Raw genomic sequence first — 14342 nt, 5'->3', positions numbered from 1 at the left:
AGTACATGTAGACATTTTAACCATAAAAAGACATCAGAGTGAGATTCAAAGCTAGTTCATATATAGATCCTTTCCGTACCAATACATGTGGGGGCACGGGTGGCCCAGTCGTCTCGATTCGCTGTGCAGAGTTGCGTCCCTTGGGCATGCCAGAAACCTATGATTGTGGGTTCGAATCCCGGTTCGCCCCGATTATGTTTCTAGGTTTGTCAGCAGCATACCCGTGCTCGTGGGTTTTATCGAAGTGGTAAACGTCTAAGACCTGCATCACTTCGGGCTTTCCTTCAACGTTAAGCTGACACGCCGTTATATAACTGGAATACTGTTAAAAGCGGGGTTAAACCCAACTCACTCACTCACCAGTACACGTAAGTTTATTTGGATTATATAAGCAGCTAATCGTTAGTTGTATATGTTGTGACTGAGACGCCAGTGTATAAATAGTTTATAATCATAAAGTATGTAATATGTAAATATATGGTAGTAGAGAGGGGTACACTTTCAACATAAAAGGAGCATTTCGAGTATCTAATATTTTCTTATATGGCTTTAACAAATACAAATATTGAGCATACAATGATTTGAACGATTGAATTGGTATGATTCTGTGCGCCTAAAGACAACAATGACATTGTCCAACATTCCAATGTTTTCTTTCTTTTTGTTTGTTTGTTTGTTGTTTAACGCCTCACTCAGCAATATTACAGTTTTATGACGGCGGTCTTTAAATAATCTTAAACGTATGACGCTGACGACTTGCGGCCACATAAGCTCGCATAGCATATTGATATTTCTACCTTTTCAGGCTATGTGTTGTAGACTATCAATTTGTAGAAATAACATTGGAATCATTATTACCTTATATCAACATTGCTTTAAATATGGATATGGCAGCAGTGTATGGTGTATATCGTGTCCATATTTACAATGCAAAACTATCCCTCTAAGGATCCCAAAATGGGATATCATGTCACAACATTGTTTAAAAGTCAGAACAAATCTTCCAAATACCTTGTTATTTGCAAAAATCATTAAGATATGGAATAAATAAATAAATATATAAATAAATAAATAAATAAATATCCTAATTTTGTCTACGCCTCTAAAAGTGCCAGTTTGTGTACTGTAAACGTTCTTGTATGTTGTTTGTGGCCGGAGTCTGCACTGTTCCGACCATATCACATTATCCATTATGTGTGATGCACAATTTTCGGGTCTGGGTCCATTGCACTAACCTGGCTGATACAATAAAACTAAAGTTACGAACGATGTACGAACCTGGTTACAATTCCAGATAATTCAGTGAAAAAGTAGCAAAGTTGACCAGTACAATATATATGTGAGGTGCAGTTTAACGTCGCTACGCAACCAATTTCTTTAATATCATGACACGTTAAGAGAAGTAGGCTAACATTTTCATGTGCAACTAAAGCGATAACCTCTGTCAACACGCATATGTCAATATTCACACATGACGCCTGTAACTACTGTAGACCTTGACTGAAAATAGAAACTAAAGTAAAGCCCAGAGTGACACGCGTTGTAGACAGTTACCACATTGTTGAATACCACGAGCAGGGTTGACAATGCACGTAGATTAAAAGTTGTGATTTTCCAAATAAGAAAACAGCAAGTTTTATCTTATCACTTAAATGTGCATGGTCACACCTACAGCTCCATTTAGAAATACTGAAAGATGTAAGCTCTCACAGTCCGCCACTTTCAAACTAGTATAACCCCTTTACGCTAGGAATCTGACATACCAGTTAATTTGTCTTGACATCCAATTTAAGACGTCTTGAGTCATATCCGCGTGCACAGCTGGAACAAGTAAATTAGTCTGGGATTTTCACGCAGAAGGCCATGCATGCTCATAATTTTTTAACTCTTTGCAAGAACAAAAAGACGAAAAATATATTTCATCATTGAAATATTGGCATCTGCGTACCTGATAACCATTTCATGGCATCCAGCGTACTTAACATGGCTTGGTATCCAGCGTACCAAAAAGGGGTTGGCACTCTCATTTTTCACAAAGTGATGTCTTATGGGGTAGCCTTATTCATATGAGCATGCAAAGTTAAAAGCAAAAAGCAAAGCAAGTTAGAATTTTTGCATCAACTATTGCTTCAATGTAGAAATTTTGTTGTCATGGTAAATGTTATTGACTTATTATTTAATGACATTAAGCAAAAGTTATAACGAGTTGTTCAGCGATCTTACGCTATGACGTCATTACACCTCAATCATATTGTGATACATCATGATAAAATCATGATGTACTGGCATAATTAAAGAAAAAACAGATTTGGAACGACGGCCATTTTCGAGTTTGCCTCGCAGTACTTGATGCACCAGTGCAGTTGATCAATTTGATAACAAATCACACTCGAGTTTTTCACACAGATCAAGATTTCTTATACGGGAAACCTCGTATCTGAAATAGTAGGAACTGAAAATACTTCATTTATGTATATCATAATATTCATATTGTATTGAATATAACTTCCAAATAACAATAACCTTATTCTTAATACACTTGCGTGCTTCACATGGCTTAACCTTTATCTCACCAGTTCTGGCTCACGTTGAGGACACTTTACCGTCAACAGTCCTATATTTCCATAATGTCAGGATTTCGAAAGCTGATAAGATAGAAAAGGCCCTGCATATCTTCGCATTGCATACAAACTTGTCAGCTGATCGTCACTGACCCTCTTGTTGGTTTGGCAATATAACATGAACGCAGTAGGACTGAAATGTATGATACTTTTCGTGTCTATTCCGTCAAGTGTTCGATGTGATTACACAGTTTCCATATACCCCGAAATTCTCAAGATTGGGAAAATTACTCATTTCGACCACGGGCGATGGAATGGGAAGAACGGACTGGACACACCGGCATCAATTCCTCATGTTAAGGAGGTTGGAGCGACAGCGGCCAGGTGGTTGAACAGAGATTTGGCAGGTGGACTGTTTCAGAAGGTGGGGTGTATTGCATTATTTCATAAGCAATTGGTTACCGTAAAATTATCATGTTTCTCCATTTGGGACATTTATATATTATTTGTTTTAGATTTGCGGGTTTATCTTGAATATTTGATGCCATGGAATAACATATGGAATGTCACTCTGGAATGCTGGGACATCATCTTCTTCCCTGAACACGCTCGTAAAGCAGGATTTGGGAAAAAGCAACTGAAATTAATTTGTTCTGATTAATATGGATCAAACCTAATGTTAATTGATCTGAAACCATTGCCCCAAACCAAAAGGCGAAGAAAAGTCCGACAAGTCCTTGGATCCAGTCTCATTCAACAAACGTTTTGCAACCAATCAAATTTCAGCACACATTCCCATTTATTTGACAATTTACACTAATAGTGAGTCGGTAGAGCTTTAGGCTGCCTTTAGCGATAACACAGCATTATGACGAAAAGGGCAGAGACACTGAAAATGTGGATCAGATATTATACCCATATGATTAATGTAACTTTTCGTGACGATAAATCTTTTAGTGATGCCTCATCGCCCCTAACAACAGCAATCATGAGAGACTGTGTGAGAGAGTTAATCATTCATGCATGCATCCGGGTGGTCGATTGCATGAACAAAGAATGTACACCAGAGAAGTATCAATTGCACTCATTTTATCGAACCTCAACCATAACGCTATCATGCCCTGATAACACTTAAAGTAAACGTTCAGCAGAGGTATAGTATTTCCAATCGTGTACCCATATGTACAGGGTGTTTCTATATGTTAAGAGGTAAAGATGAGTGACATACCATCTATCACGTTTCATGTCAGGCACCTGAGAACCCCAACAAGAAGGGCTATCCTGACCCGAAGTACTTTCAGGCCCATCAAAACGAAATCTGCACCAAATACTTGGACAATGTGAATGGATACCAACATCCAGAAGTTGTCATGGAAGTAAAAGGTTGTTCAGTTTTTACTCTTGTGTGAATTAAAGGCTACGTGTCTTAGATGTGTTCATAAAACCCATTGAAAGTTGTCAATAGAAGGTGATACTCTTTCATCAGACAAGGGGTTGGCGGGATAGCAAAGAGGGAGATGTAGACCTGATACAACCACAATGTCAAATGTTCATTAGACAACAAGGACTATTCTTGAAGGTTGTGGATGAATGAACGTCGTTTGCGTGTGTGTGCATGCGTGCGTACGTGCGTGCGTCTGCGTCTGTGTGTGTGAGTGTGTGTGTGTGTGTGTGTGTGTGTGTGGCTACTTTTATTAGTCCGGACTAATGCCGATTTTTTATGGTGTTAGCCCACTGATATACCAAGCCGCAGTTTAACATGAAAACCCCACACAGACACAGTATACTGACTATGATCCGATCAGTCCTTGTTTAAGCACCTTAATGTCGAGCACTAGGCAGGGTAACAAGTACCATCTTTTAACGTCTTATGGTATGGCGCTGTCTTGGATCGAACCCACGACCTGCCGCTCTCCGGGTGGACGCTCTGTCCACTGGACTAAGGAAGTGGTCGGCTATTCTTTTTGAATGAGATGATCAATAACATAGCATGCACGTGTTTGTGTGGCTGCTTGTGCTAGTCCGTACTTGCTGCATTTGAACATGAATATCCCACTCACGACTCCGAGCGCCTGACAGGGTAACAACAAGTACCATCTTTTTGGTTGAAACGGCCATGGAAATAAACCACCAACAACCTGCTCTCCGTTTTTGGGGAATTGGTGGTGGCAGATTGCATTAATGTTGTTGTTTTTTATATAAAAACAAAAAATAGAATATGTGCTCATACTCAGCATATTTGTATCCACACTATTGAGTCGACAGTGTTTACCTTGTCACTGATATATTGCAACCGGGCTTTGAACAAGTTGAACTACACCCATATTTTGCTGTTGTTATCAAATGGGTTTTTTTAATCCAGGTTTGAATTGGCCTCACTGGCTTGACACCTCAGCCCACCACGGATTCTTCCCTAACAACATCGATGCTGCAGCCGAGTTCGTCTTCTTGCTGATCGACGCAGTCAACAAAGGAACCAACGGAAAACCACCTCAGTTCTTCGAAGTTATTAATGAACCAGATGCTCAAGGCAAGAACACAAATTGGACTACCTATGTCAAATTTCACTTGGCTGTTGCTCAGAAAATTAAGGTAAAATATCCCAATATGAAGATTGGAGGTCCAACCTTAACTGGAGCCTCTTCTCATTTTGACCGTTATGACTTCCGGATTTGGAAGAGAGTAGCAGAGTTTCTGGACATGGCTCTGACGCACCTAGATTTCTTTTCGTTTCATTCCTACACAAATATGGATGTAACAGGAGGGTCGCATCATTTCCATAGGAATTCCGAAGCAAAGATATTTGGTCTTCTAGATCTAGTTGAGAGCTACTCTCATAAGAAGAAAGGTACCCAGTTCAACGTCATTGTCAGTGAATTTGGTCTTGGGCCATTAACAGGAATTGATGTACAGAAACCATCCACCTTTCTTGACTGGGCGTATATTTATCAACATAATTACCAGATATTCACCTTTCTTCAACGTCGGGATGTCATGAGAAAAGCGGTGGCTTTCCTGCTCACATATACTGAACTTAAAGGGCAGGCAAGCATTAACTACAGCATCCTTGACAAAAACCACAACGAGAGGGACATTGCGCAAGCTTTCAAGTTCTGGAAGAACTTCCATAACACAATGACATACTTGCGAGTAGACAGTCAGTTCCATAATGCTGAGAGGAAGATTGTACCCCACGTTTTAGTTGATCAAAGGAACGGCAGCCTCAGCATTCTTCTCCATAACAATGACCAAAAGCCAAATCATGTGACGCTACATTTTGACAAAGGTTGGTTCCATCCGACAAGTGGAAAGTCCACCTGTGAATATCTAAACGCACAGAAGAAACCAACTCTAGATACAGACACACCAGTTCACGTCACTAACGCCATGGTAACCGTTCCTGCTGAAGCGAGTTGTTACTTCCAGTTCCACACAACCTACAACTTTGCCCATGCTCCGACTGTGACACAGAACACCTACTACTCCACCGACATGGTAGTCCCCATTCACAACACCGTCGTCGATGTTAAAGTTAACGTCCCGCCCGTTGGAAATATTGACTTTGTTCGTCTGAGAGTTAGTGTCAGTTTCAGCATGAAGTCTCCCCATCAGAAACTAAAGACGGTGGTTGTTAACACGCACACCTTGACGTCCTTCTACTCTCTGCAAACCCACAACGGCCCTAATGAAGACACTATATGGGAGGTCTTTGAGTACAACGTCCCCAACAACATGCTACACCAACACAACAATGACGTCAAACTTAGCTTCTCTGAAGCTGGGGGTTATCTGTCTACTGTGGCAGTGATCGTTGGGAGTCACTGAGGGTGATTTCTGTCCGGAAACGCATAGCTGAATAAATCTCATCAAAACATATAACTTGTGAAACTTGGCACAGGGTTACTTCAGTGACCAGCAAAGATTTCTAGTTAGTACAATATATTTTAATTAGGCCAAAGACAGTTATGGCAGACAATTTTCAAAAGGGCCATTCTAAAACCAGTATGGTACATACCAAGTTATGACACTATTCGATAATATGATTAACCATCAAACATGTTTTTACCCATGGCTTTAAAATTAGTTTGTAGTTTGTTTCTATTCAAGTGTTTCATTCATAATATATTAACATTTACATTTACTTTTTTTTATATAATACCTATAGTAATCCTGGATTTTTGTATTAGCTCCTAAAGCATTCAGGCAGATTTTGAGATATCACATGACCAGAGTGTCAATATGGAGTTTACATTATCTATAGTTTTGTAATGATTTAAAAATGAATAATGGGTGATTTTACTGTCTTTGACACATTTGAGGCCATAACTCGACTTAAACAATTTTGCTAATCGTTTATTTGTTCTATTGTAGGTTTCCTAATTCAGCACACTGATTTTGTGATAAGATGAGCTTTGCAATATGCAAACTAACTATTTTAGAGCCATTTATTTCATTTACTTAATTTTGACACACAGTTGTGCATTTTACCACCAAAAACATGTCTGCCACCAAAGAAATCACAACCACCAGCATCTTCAAATGCCTAAATGACATCTTGTGAAGAAAAATGTGGTTGTGCTTTTTTTTACTGTGTGGAGGGATTACTCCTAGAATAAGCCTATTTCAACGGCCGCTAGTCTGTAAAACGTTCCTTTCAATAACTTATTGTGTCTACGCCTCTAAAAATGCATTATAAACTTTCTGAGCGTACCTCCACGTCAGAATGATGACATCTGATTGTATCACGTGATCTTGATAAAGAGGGAAATAAATTTCTGAGCGGGAGAATAAATGCGTCATACCCCGCCACGAAGACGACACGTGGATTTTCGAGCGGTAGATTTCTGTCAAGTTTGAATTTGTTTTAATTCTTTCAAATGACGGAGTGAAACATGTCGGTAAGATACATTTGTTGCAGTAGTATCACTCGGGGTACTTGGGGTTTTATGCAAGTACCTCCCTTGCTACTCCTACAACTTATACTATATCTTATATTATCTTATATTGTATAATTGTGGCCGTAGTCAGCACTAGTGCAACTAAATCACATCAGCCTTTATATTATTGCTTATATTGTCACACCGTAGGTTTAGAGCGTTGGTTTTACTACACTAAGCTGGTTGATGCAACTGACAAAATCGCGATATTTGAACCTGGTTATAGTAATGCCAGATAATTCATTGACGAAGTAATCAGTACAATCCGTATTTTAACCCATGCTTGCTGTGAAAGGCGACTATGCTTGTCGTAAAAGGCGACGAACGGGATCGCTTGGTCAGGCTCGCTGACATGGTTGATGCATGTCATCGATCCCAATTGCTTGGATTGTCACTGGATTGTCTGGTTCAGACTCGATTATTTTACAGAGCGATGTCATATAGCTTGAATATTTCTGAGTGCGGCGTTAAAGAACAAACAAACAAACAAACAAGCAAATAAAACTGATATAATTCAGGAAAAAAACAAATGAGAAACAACGGCAATTTTCGACTTTGCCTTAACTGGTACACATGAGTACTTGATGTTCCGGTGCAGTGGATCAATCCCACTTATAATGTTTTCACGCTGATCAAGATATCTCTCACGTGGTACGTCTTATCTGAAATACTAGGAACGGAAAATGTTTCATTTATTTATATGATAATATGCATATTTTATTTAATATTACACAGGCGTCTTGGTTATAGCAGATACAATTAACAATAACTTCACCTTTTTAACCTTATATTTCTATACTGTCAGGATTGGGAAAACAGATTGGATAACAAAGGTCTCGAATATCTCCGCATTGCATTCAGACTTGTTGACTGATCCATTTGTTAGTGAGGCGATATATCGTGAAAGGAATAGAACTTAAATGAATGACGCTTTCCGTTTCTATTCTTACACGTGCACGATGTGAGTACAATTGCCATTACCCCGAAATTCTTAAGAGTGGCAAAGTTACTCATTTAGACCACGGGCGACAGGAATGGACAGAACGGATTGGTTCACTATCACCTACGAGTCACATCATGTAAATAAGGCGAAACCCTTTCCCTATTCATAAGAAATATCTGCTAAAAGTAAAACGTTTAAGAATACGCAACACCTATTCCTGATTTGCGTTTTGATCAAATCACAATTTCCTGTACAGACAGTAAACGGGACATAGTTGAGGAAATGATTCAGATATTATGTTTTAAATATTTCCTATTTACATTTCATAGTAAATGTACCTGGCTATTTCAGATACTGTGTTGTTTATAAATTTTATGTTTTCTGGACTCAGTGCTGGATATCCTTCCGCCTCGTAGGCCCGCATGTAAAGATGTACAACATAGTTCTTTCTTCGCCAGTCCCACAGGACGCCTTCTTGGAACAGATATGATCTCTCGCCATAGTTAGGACGGCACAGAGTGTTATTTTCTACATGAATAAGATTTGGGATCCGCATGGATATGACATTCGGTATTATATTCGAATTCGTTTGATAGTCTTGTTTGAAGTTTGAATATGTTTCATACCATACCATCAAGAAATCGGCCCAAGGTTTTGAAAAAAGGATTCCATTGGCTAAAATATACCATGCAGCATGACCCATTGTGACGTCATACTTTAATAAAGGGTCAACGTTGTTTACAACAATGGCGTCAAGGTCAAAGAACATGCCGCCATACTCCATCAGTGCTTCCAGACGCATCACATCCGACACATGAACCGGAAGGAATAGAGGTTGACCCCAGATCTGCGTGATTCTTTCTCTGTGGACGAGATACATGCACTTTATCACCCGAAGAGCCTCGTTCCAGTATTTCCCATCCGGAAGTTCGTCATGCCAGAAATAGATCCGATTGGGTGTGGTGAACCTTTGTGCCGCCATTAAGGAGATGAGGTGATGGAATCTGAAGGTCTTGTTGACGTCTTTGATCCACGTAAAGTGCACAATCCTCGGTACAACTTCATCGTCATGGCTAACATCGACACCATACCGCACCCGTCTGGTCAAGTTAAAATAGAACTCGTAATGGCGAGTGTAATGATAAACATCCACTCCATTTTGTCTTTCAATCTTACAGATGCTACGTTCTATGCATGTGGGATTGTTTGAGTCAGATTTTGACAATTTTGGCACCGACTCTGAGTCTCGAAGGCCGAAGGCTATATCCTTGTTGGGAGTTAGAAGATGGTATCTGTTGCTTTGAGGTGAGCTGGGGTTGTTGAGTATTCGGAACATCGACATCACGAGGATGAAGGTGAGGAATAGGAAGAGGAACCTCTGTATCAGTCTCATCCTGCTCAGGCGGCTGGGTGTAGATGACAAGGCACAGTCAATCAATATTCAAGTGTTTTGTTCTGTTTTTTGTTTAACGCCGCACTCCACACTATTCCAGTGACATGAGGTCAGTTTGTAACTTATGGATCCTGGAACAGACAGAGCAGTGACGTCAAGTGGCATTTAATCATTCCTAGACGGGTCCAGTTTGGTCAAGTTGGAATGTCATGCTATCTTGTTGCAAAGAACTGTGAAATAGAAATTATCCGAATTTGCTTAAAACTAGCGATCGACTTTGATCACTAAAAGATTAGCAAAATTGGATTTATGACATGGTCACATTTATATGTAGGAAGTTCTGAAGGAAACGGTGGATCATTCGAACTTTTAGAAATTATACTCTTATACACTATTCAAAGAGGTGTTAATCAAAGTCACTCACTCACTCACGTGCCGTGATAAAACTGAAATACTGTTCAAATGGGCTTTTAAGCCACTCACTTTTATACATGATCGTCACACTATTATTCATAAAATAATCATTTCTGATTTTTTCATGTATAATGCACCAAACATCGTCACCGCAAAAGTTGTTATAATCATAACGTTATTAACATGAAACAAACCTGGGAAATGAATGAAATAACACGTGACCAATTCAGCTAATCGGAAAGCAGGAATTTCAATTTGATTATATCAACATGAAACAAACCTGCAGGGCAAAACAAAGTATACACCCATGTTTGAAGGCGGATACAAATGAAATACATTAGAAATGGTTATTCGATGATGATGTCTTTGATACGGGTGTAGATGTGTTTAGGAACTTAAGTTTGCAATGTTTCGGCGACTATTTTCGGTCTTCTATTGTTAAGTTAACGTTTCTAATTTGTTGGTCAAATCCAATTTTCGAATCTATACTCTCTTTTGTCTGCAGTTTAGACAGATAAAAACTATCAACACACAGTTGAATCTCGACTGTTATTCAAGTAAAAAAGACTTATGATTCTCAAAAATATCAGAAGATGATGTGAATGTATAACTTACCTGTTTCCAAGTTCAATGCTAAATATATATATCTCCATATTCACGCCAGAAAATAGTAGCCATCACTTGACCCAAACACTAATCCATACCATGTTAACTGTTGGACACGTCTTCAATTCTGCATTCAGACTATTGGCATCCTCTTCCAATCCTCGGATATTGCGTCAATCTTAGTTTGACGGACGGACTCGATGTAATCCGACGGACTGCTGCAGATGTTTGCCGAGAGAATTAGAAACACGGCACTTGATCGTCAACAAAAGATACTATCTGTGCGTCTACAGACTTAATTTACGTCAGGTGAGGGAACAGCTGGTCGTTTGGAGAATATGAGTCTCGGATCGTTCGATCATTATCGGTACGGGGAGATTCATTGCTCAAATGAAGAGGGTCACTCACTTTTGTTACATTTGAAATAAATAATATATTGAATACAGATGAACAAATGTTTAGTCTTTCGGTCGTCTCTATGTACCGTGAGATAAGAAAACATATATAAGAAAATATTGTATAACTTTGTTATGTTAGTTAATACAGTTTCTGTGATTCAGTGAACACCGAAGGGACTATTATGGTTATTCAATGTGGATATGTTTCATACCTTTTGTCAAATCCATCATGTAAGTAAGCACTTTTGTCCACAGTATACCATTTTGTCTCTGAGAGGAGGGATCAAATTAAACTTATTCAACACACATTTCAGCCAACAGTTATTTTGTTTGTTTCAGCCTTATACACCACTACCCACACACACACGCACACACACACACACACACACACACACACACACACACACACACACACACACACACACACACACACACACACACAATCATATTATGATCGAAGCATGCAGTTGGCAAATACAGGTGTCCAAAAATAACAGTGAAACCCCGATAGTCCGGACCTCGTTATTGCAGCTGTGCTCCACCTTCAGAACATTTTGGAACATCATCCGGATTAGTAGGGTTTATGACAGACGTGTGGAGGACATTTACAAACGCTTTTACCACCAGACCACTCGCCCGCAAAGCCATCCCAATTCCCCGACATCCCCGTGAAGGTACGGTTTAGAATTGGTCTTCAGCAACCCATGCTTGTCGTTAGAGGTGCCTGGGGAGATCGGGTGGTCAGACTAGCTGAGGTGGTTAATGCATGTCATCTTATCCCAATGGCGAAGTTCTGGTCGTGATGTTAATCACTGGTTTATCTGGTCTAGACTTGATTATTTACAGATCCCCGTAATGAAGATAGAGTGCCGAGTGCAAAAGCAGCAACATTCGCCGTGTTGGTATTGACCAAAAAATCCAAATTTTTGACATATTTATATTTACACTTTATATAAACAGAACCTGTTCAAAACCTCAAACCGACTAATTTAATATTACGTTAGGATCCATCAACACCAATTTCATCTTCAGTATTCAGAATAACAGAGCATATTGCTCAAGTTTTCTAGTTTGATCCCCACGCATACGTAGTAACAGTCTCAAGGAACAAAGACAAGGCTGGCAGGGACTTAAAATACATTAATCCTGTACACGAAAATAATGAAAAAAGTTATTGTCCTCAGGTGTTGTTAAGTATTAAGTGACGCGAGTTAAATTGACTTTGTTTGGCTCTTCTTTTCAGTGAAACAAACTGTGTGTTTTTAAGAGCTGACAAACATTTTCTCACAAACAAAACTGCCAGGCCCCAATTAATAACAAATGACGATACGTACTTTATCTTCTGGGTCTTTGCAGATGTTGATTGGCATCACTGGCTGGTCCGAGCACAGTACCGTGTGTTTCTGTATAGTGTGTATCATGTACCGTGTGTTTCTGTATAGTCTGTATCATGTACCGTGTGTTTCTGTATAGTCTGTATCATGTACCGTGTGTTTCTGTATAGTCTGTATCATGTACCGTGTGTTTCTGTATTGTCTGTATCATGCACCGTGTGTTTCTGTATAGTCTGTATCATGTACCGTGTGTTTCTGTATAGTCTGTATCATGTACCGTGTGTTTCTGTATAGTCTGTATCATGTACCGTGTGTTTCTGTATAGTCTGTATCATGTACCGTGTGTTTCTGTATAGTCTGTATCACGTACCGTGTGTTTCTGTATAGTCTGTATTATGCACCGTGTGTTTCTGTATAGTCTGTATCCTGTACCGTGTGTTTCTGTATAGTCTGTATCATGTACCGTGTGTTTCTGTATAGTCTGTATCATGTACCTTGTGTGTCTGTATAGTCTGTATCATGTACCGTGTGTTTCTTTATAGTCTGTATCATGTACCTTGTGTGTCTGTATAGTCTGTATCATGTACCGTGTGTTTCTGTATAGTCTGTATCATGTACCGTGTGTTTCTGTATAGTCTGTACCATGTACCGTGTGTTTCTGTATAGTCTGTATCATGTACCGTCTATTTCTGTATAGTCTGTATCATGTTCCGTGTGTTTCTGTATAGTCTGTATCATGTACCGTGTGTTTCTGTATAGTCTGTATCATGTACCGTGTGTTTCTTTATAGTCTGTATCATGTACCGTGTGTTTCTGTATAGTCTGTATCATGTACCGTGTGTTTCTGTATAGTCTGTATCATGTACCGTGTGTTTCTGTATAGTCTGTATCATGTACTGTGTGTTTCTGTATAGTCTGTATCATGTACCGTGTGTTTCTGTATAGTCCGTATCATGTACCGAGTGTTTCTGTATAGTCTGTATCATGTACCGTGTGTTTCTGTATAGTCTGTATCATTTACCGCCTATTTCTGTACAGTCTGTATCATGTACCGTGTGTTTCTGTATAGTCTGTATCATGTACCATCTGTTTCTGTATACTCTGTCTGATGTACCACGTACTTTTGTATAGTCGTTTATAATAGTTACCGTATTCCATGTTATATACGCAGTTGTCTCTACTAAGCTACACTCCTAACATTTAAATACACTACGTAAATGTGTATGCATTCTGTAACTAAATATACCAGTTAAGAAATACTAATTACAGTATGTCCTCTAAAAGACGAAGATGGCATTTCTAAACAGGATTCTGCATGAGAAGAGAAGTCATCTTGAAACCGAAATTTCAATTAAATTGAAAATACATTTGGTCTGGCTCAGAAAAAACGTGATACATACACTCACCGGCATACCACCAGCATACCACATAACTTAAATAACATTCAAGGTTGTTATGTTGTTATGCCATCGAATGATACTCTACGACTTCTTAAATCTGTATTATCTTGATGATATTGACACAGCAGCTGTCCATATGCTCAGAACGTGGGTTTGAGATGTGGGTGCACAGCGTGAGGCTCCACGGTGACCTGAGCAGAGTTACGTCTCTTACGTTGGTTCGAGTCCTTGATGCTTGGTTTTCAAGTAACATGCTCTTGGGATCCACAAAAGTGGTCAATGTTTACTACCTGCATCACTGAGGATCTGAAGTGACATATGCTCTAACTAACACATCGTTCAAGTCTACATAAATC

General features: G+C 39.3%; 1 protein-coding gene across 1 annotated transcript; it reads left to right on the top strand.

Annotated features, from left to right (window-relative positions):
• The first annotated feature begins 2671 nt into the window (after positions 1-2671).
• On the top strand, positions 2672-7167 carry LOC139457721 (funoran endo-beta-hydrolase-like). Its single transcript, XM_071239072.1, has 3 exons — positions 2672-2985; positions 3812-3944; positions 4924-7167. The coding sequence occupies exons 1-3, from the start codon at positions 2740-2742 to the stop codon at positions 6384-6386; spliced, it is 1842 nt and encodes a 613-aa protein (XP_071095173.1). The 5' UTR covers positions 2672-2739; the 3' UTR covers positions 6387-7167.
• The last annotated feature ends 7175 nt before the right edge of the window (positions 7168-14342 follow it).

Source organism: Haliotis cracherodii, unplaced genomic scaffold, assembly GCF_022045235.1.
Source record: "Haliotis cracherodii isolate W230 unplaced genomic scaffold, xgHalCrac1.p SCAF_12, whole genome shotgun sequence".
Lineage (NCBI taxonomy): Eukaryota > Metazoa > Mollusca > Gastropoda > Lepetellida > Haliotidae > Haliotis > Haliotis cracherodii.
This window is presented reverse-complemented; position numbering and strand designations above follow the sequence as displayed.